At 40.1% G+C, this 2,726-nt stretch overlaps 1 protein-coding gene across 1 annotated transcript; it reads right to left on the reverse strand.

The window, feature by feature from the left end:
• Positions 1 to 614: 614 nt before the first annotated feature.
• Positions 615 to 2,474, reverse strand: LOC140152341 (uncharacterized). The gene is made up of 3 exons (XM_072174645.1): positions 2,406 to 2,474; positions 1,386 to 1,712; positions 615 to 680 (listed from the first exon to the last, which is right to left on the reverse strand). The coding sequence occupies exons 1-3, from the start codon at positions 2,472 to 2,474 to the stop codon at positions 615 to 617; spliced, it is 462 nt and encodes a 153-aa protein (XP_072030746.1).
• Between the last annotated feature and the right edge of the window lie 252 nt (positions 2,475 to 2,726).

Consider the following 2,726-nt stretch of genomic DNA (forward strand, 5'->3'; position numbering starts at 1 on the left):
GATGTACACAAATCTAACACATTTTCTATAGTAACAATTTCCTAAATGGGGGGGGGGATCACATCACTTTATTTTTTATTACCAAATACTGTTTACACTATTGACTTTGTTTAGATCATAGAACATAAGCATACCTGAAGCAAATTGAGTTGTTCTTCCAGTTTAGATGAGTTGCCTGTATAATCACTACACTCCCTCCCAACGACACCGTCCTGCATATCCAACCATCTGGTCATCTGCCTCTGGAGTTCATCGTACTCCTGCCATACAGGTGACCTTTCTTCAAGATCTGCATTCAGCTGCTTGACGGCTTCTTGCACATGATCCCAGCGTTGTTTGAGTTGAGATGTGTGAGCCTGTACATTGTGCTGTGGTTTCAATTCATGGGACATCTGCACAATGCTGTCCATCAGTGGGGCATTCTCCAGTAGTCCTTTTTTCAAGTCCTGAGGAATAAATGAATAACATGATAGGGTGGGTCATTGGATTGGATTGTTATAAAACTTAATGGATATGATCACCCTTGAGCAGCAACAATTCTCAAGGTCATTTCAAGGTCATCTGAATATCGGAGTTGAGATGTGTCAGCTTGAACATTGTGCTGTGGTTTCAATTCATGGGACAAATGGAAGAATGCTGTCCATCAGTGGTGCATTCTCCTGGAGTCCTTTCTTCAAGTCCTGAAGAATAAAAGAATAACATTCCATGATAGGGTGGGTCATTGGATTGGATTGTCATGAAACTTGGTGGATATGATCATCCTTGAGCAGCAAAAATTATCAAGGTCATTTCAAGAGTCATCTGAATATAGATTGAGTTGAGATGTGTCAGCTTGAACACTGTGCTGTGGTTTCAATTCATGGGACAAATGGAAGAATGCTGTCCATCACTGGTGCATTCTCCTGGAGTCCTTTCTTCAAGCCCTGAAGAATACATGAATAAAATACCATGATAGGATCAAAAGATTCAAATGAACCTGAACTGTTTTACACATTTTCTGCCATATTAGATTTTTGTAACAGTATTAGCCAATGTTACTATGTAAGTAGATCCACTGTGAAAACAGTTAATATTCTCAGTCATCCAGCCGTTAAAATCACACAAAGTTTTGAATTAAATCTTACTGTAACTTTACTTGCACAAGTTGCTGCCTTGCCCCTGAGCACTACCTGCCGATCTAACATTGCCTCTGATTGCTCAATTACATGATACCTTCACTTAAATCACCAATCAGAATGGAGCTTTGCAAATAATTCACCCCAATATATTTGCGTGGTGAAATTATTCTAACAATGTTGCTGATTGGTCTATATGATAATGAAAACTTCTTTTTGGCCAATCGGCAGGTAGTTCTCATGGGGATAAGCTTTCTCATCCATCCATACCTGCATATCAGCAAGTCTCTTCTCCACTTGATCCAATGATGAACAACTGCTAGCCTCTGGTGCGAGTCTCGGCTCTGCCATATCTAACCACAACACCATCTGCTCCACAGCTCCTTGGTACTTCTGCCAGTTAGACACACTATCCGACAGCTGGGAACTACATGCTTTGGCTCGCTTACACAGATCCTCCCATTGGCTTTGTAAAGCATCTTGTTGGTCTTTTATAGTCTGTGTATCTTCTCTTGGTAGATCTTGAATTAAATCTTTTAAAGCCTTGTCCAGCTGCTCAAGGTCTTTGTACTTGTCAAAGATGTCAGAGAATAAGCCCTGAAAAGGACAATTTTTATGTTCAAACTTTGGTTTATTAACAGTATGTCAAACAATATGAAATGTTAAGATTCAAGTTTTACCCAGTCCAAGATATGATAGAGAATGTACCGGTAAAACTGTGAGGAATGAAACAGCTTTCAACACCCCATGTGTTTCTGACTTCATCTCACACAGGTGGAAGTCACTTCAAATCATCCCCAAGTCACATGATTTAGGAATACAGAACATTCCTATACCATGCAACTTGGAGATGATTTGAAGTGACCTCACTTGTGATGAGTCCGATATTTTTTCATAGCTATTATGTAAAAAGATACACACGTAGCAGCCGACAAATATACACATTTGTTCTTTGAATAAAAAATAATGAACTTAACTTAACTGGAGCTGTTTACTTACAGCTTTGGCTCTTTTTGTTGTAGACCTCCAAAACAGTTTTGCCTACTATAGGCTGTCTCGTCTCAAATTGAGAGTAACGCCATGGTAGATTCAAATCAGTGCGTTTACGTGGTTGCTTCATCAATGTACAGATAAATCGTCCTTCTACGCGTGTGCATACGTCCTGCGGAATTAGGTTAGCGCGCACAATTCGAATCTTCCCCTGTAAAATCCAACATGGCGTTACTCTCAACTTGAGATGAAACAGACTATGTCTATGAATGCTTATGTTGAGGTTCAGTCAATTAGTACCTTAGCTTTATTGAAAGTGTCTTCTGGTGATCCAACTGTCTCCTCAATATCTTCAAGTCGTCCAGTCATATCACCAAGCCATGTAGCAAACTTCTCTACATCATCATCATACTCGGTCCAAAGGCCTTCAAGATCTGTCAACTGTTCCAACCTTTCTGCAGCTTTGCCCTCTATAAGCTTACTTCTCTCTTCCAGATCTTTCAGATCATCTTGGAATTTCTGTTTAGAGTCCTCTGGGACTTGACTTTGGATTTGGTTGCTTAATTTGTGGAGTGCTGACAGGTGTGGTTTGAGTTGTTTCTCACATTCTTCTTCCAGTGC

The sequence above is a fragment of the Amphiura filiformis genome, chromosome 5 (assembly GCF_039555335.1).
Source record: "Amphiura filiformis chromosome 5, Afil_fr2py, whole genome shotgun sequence".
Lineage (NCBI taxonomy): Eukaryota > Metazoa > Echinodermata > Ophiuroidea > Amphilepidida > Amphiuridae > Amphiura > Amphiura filiformis.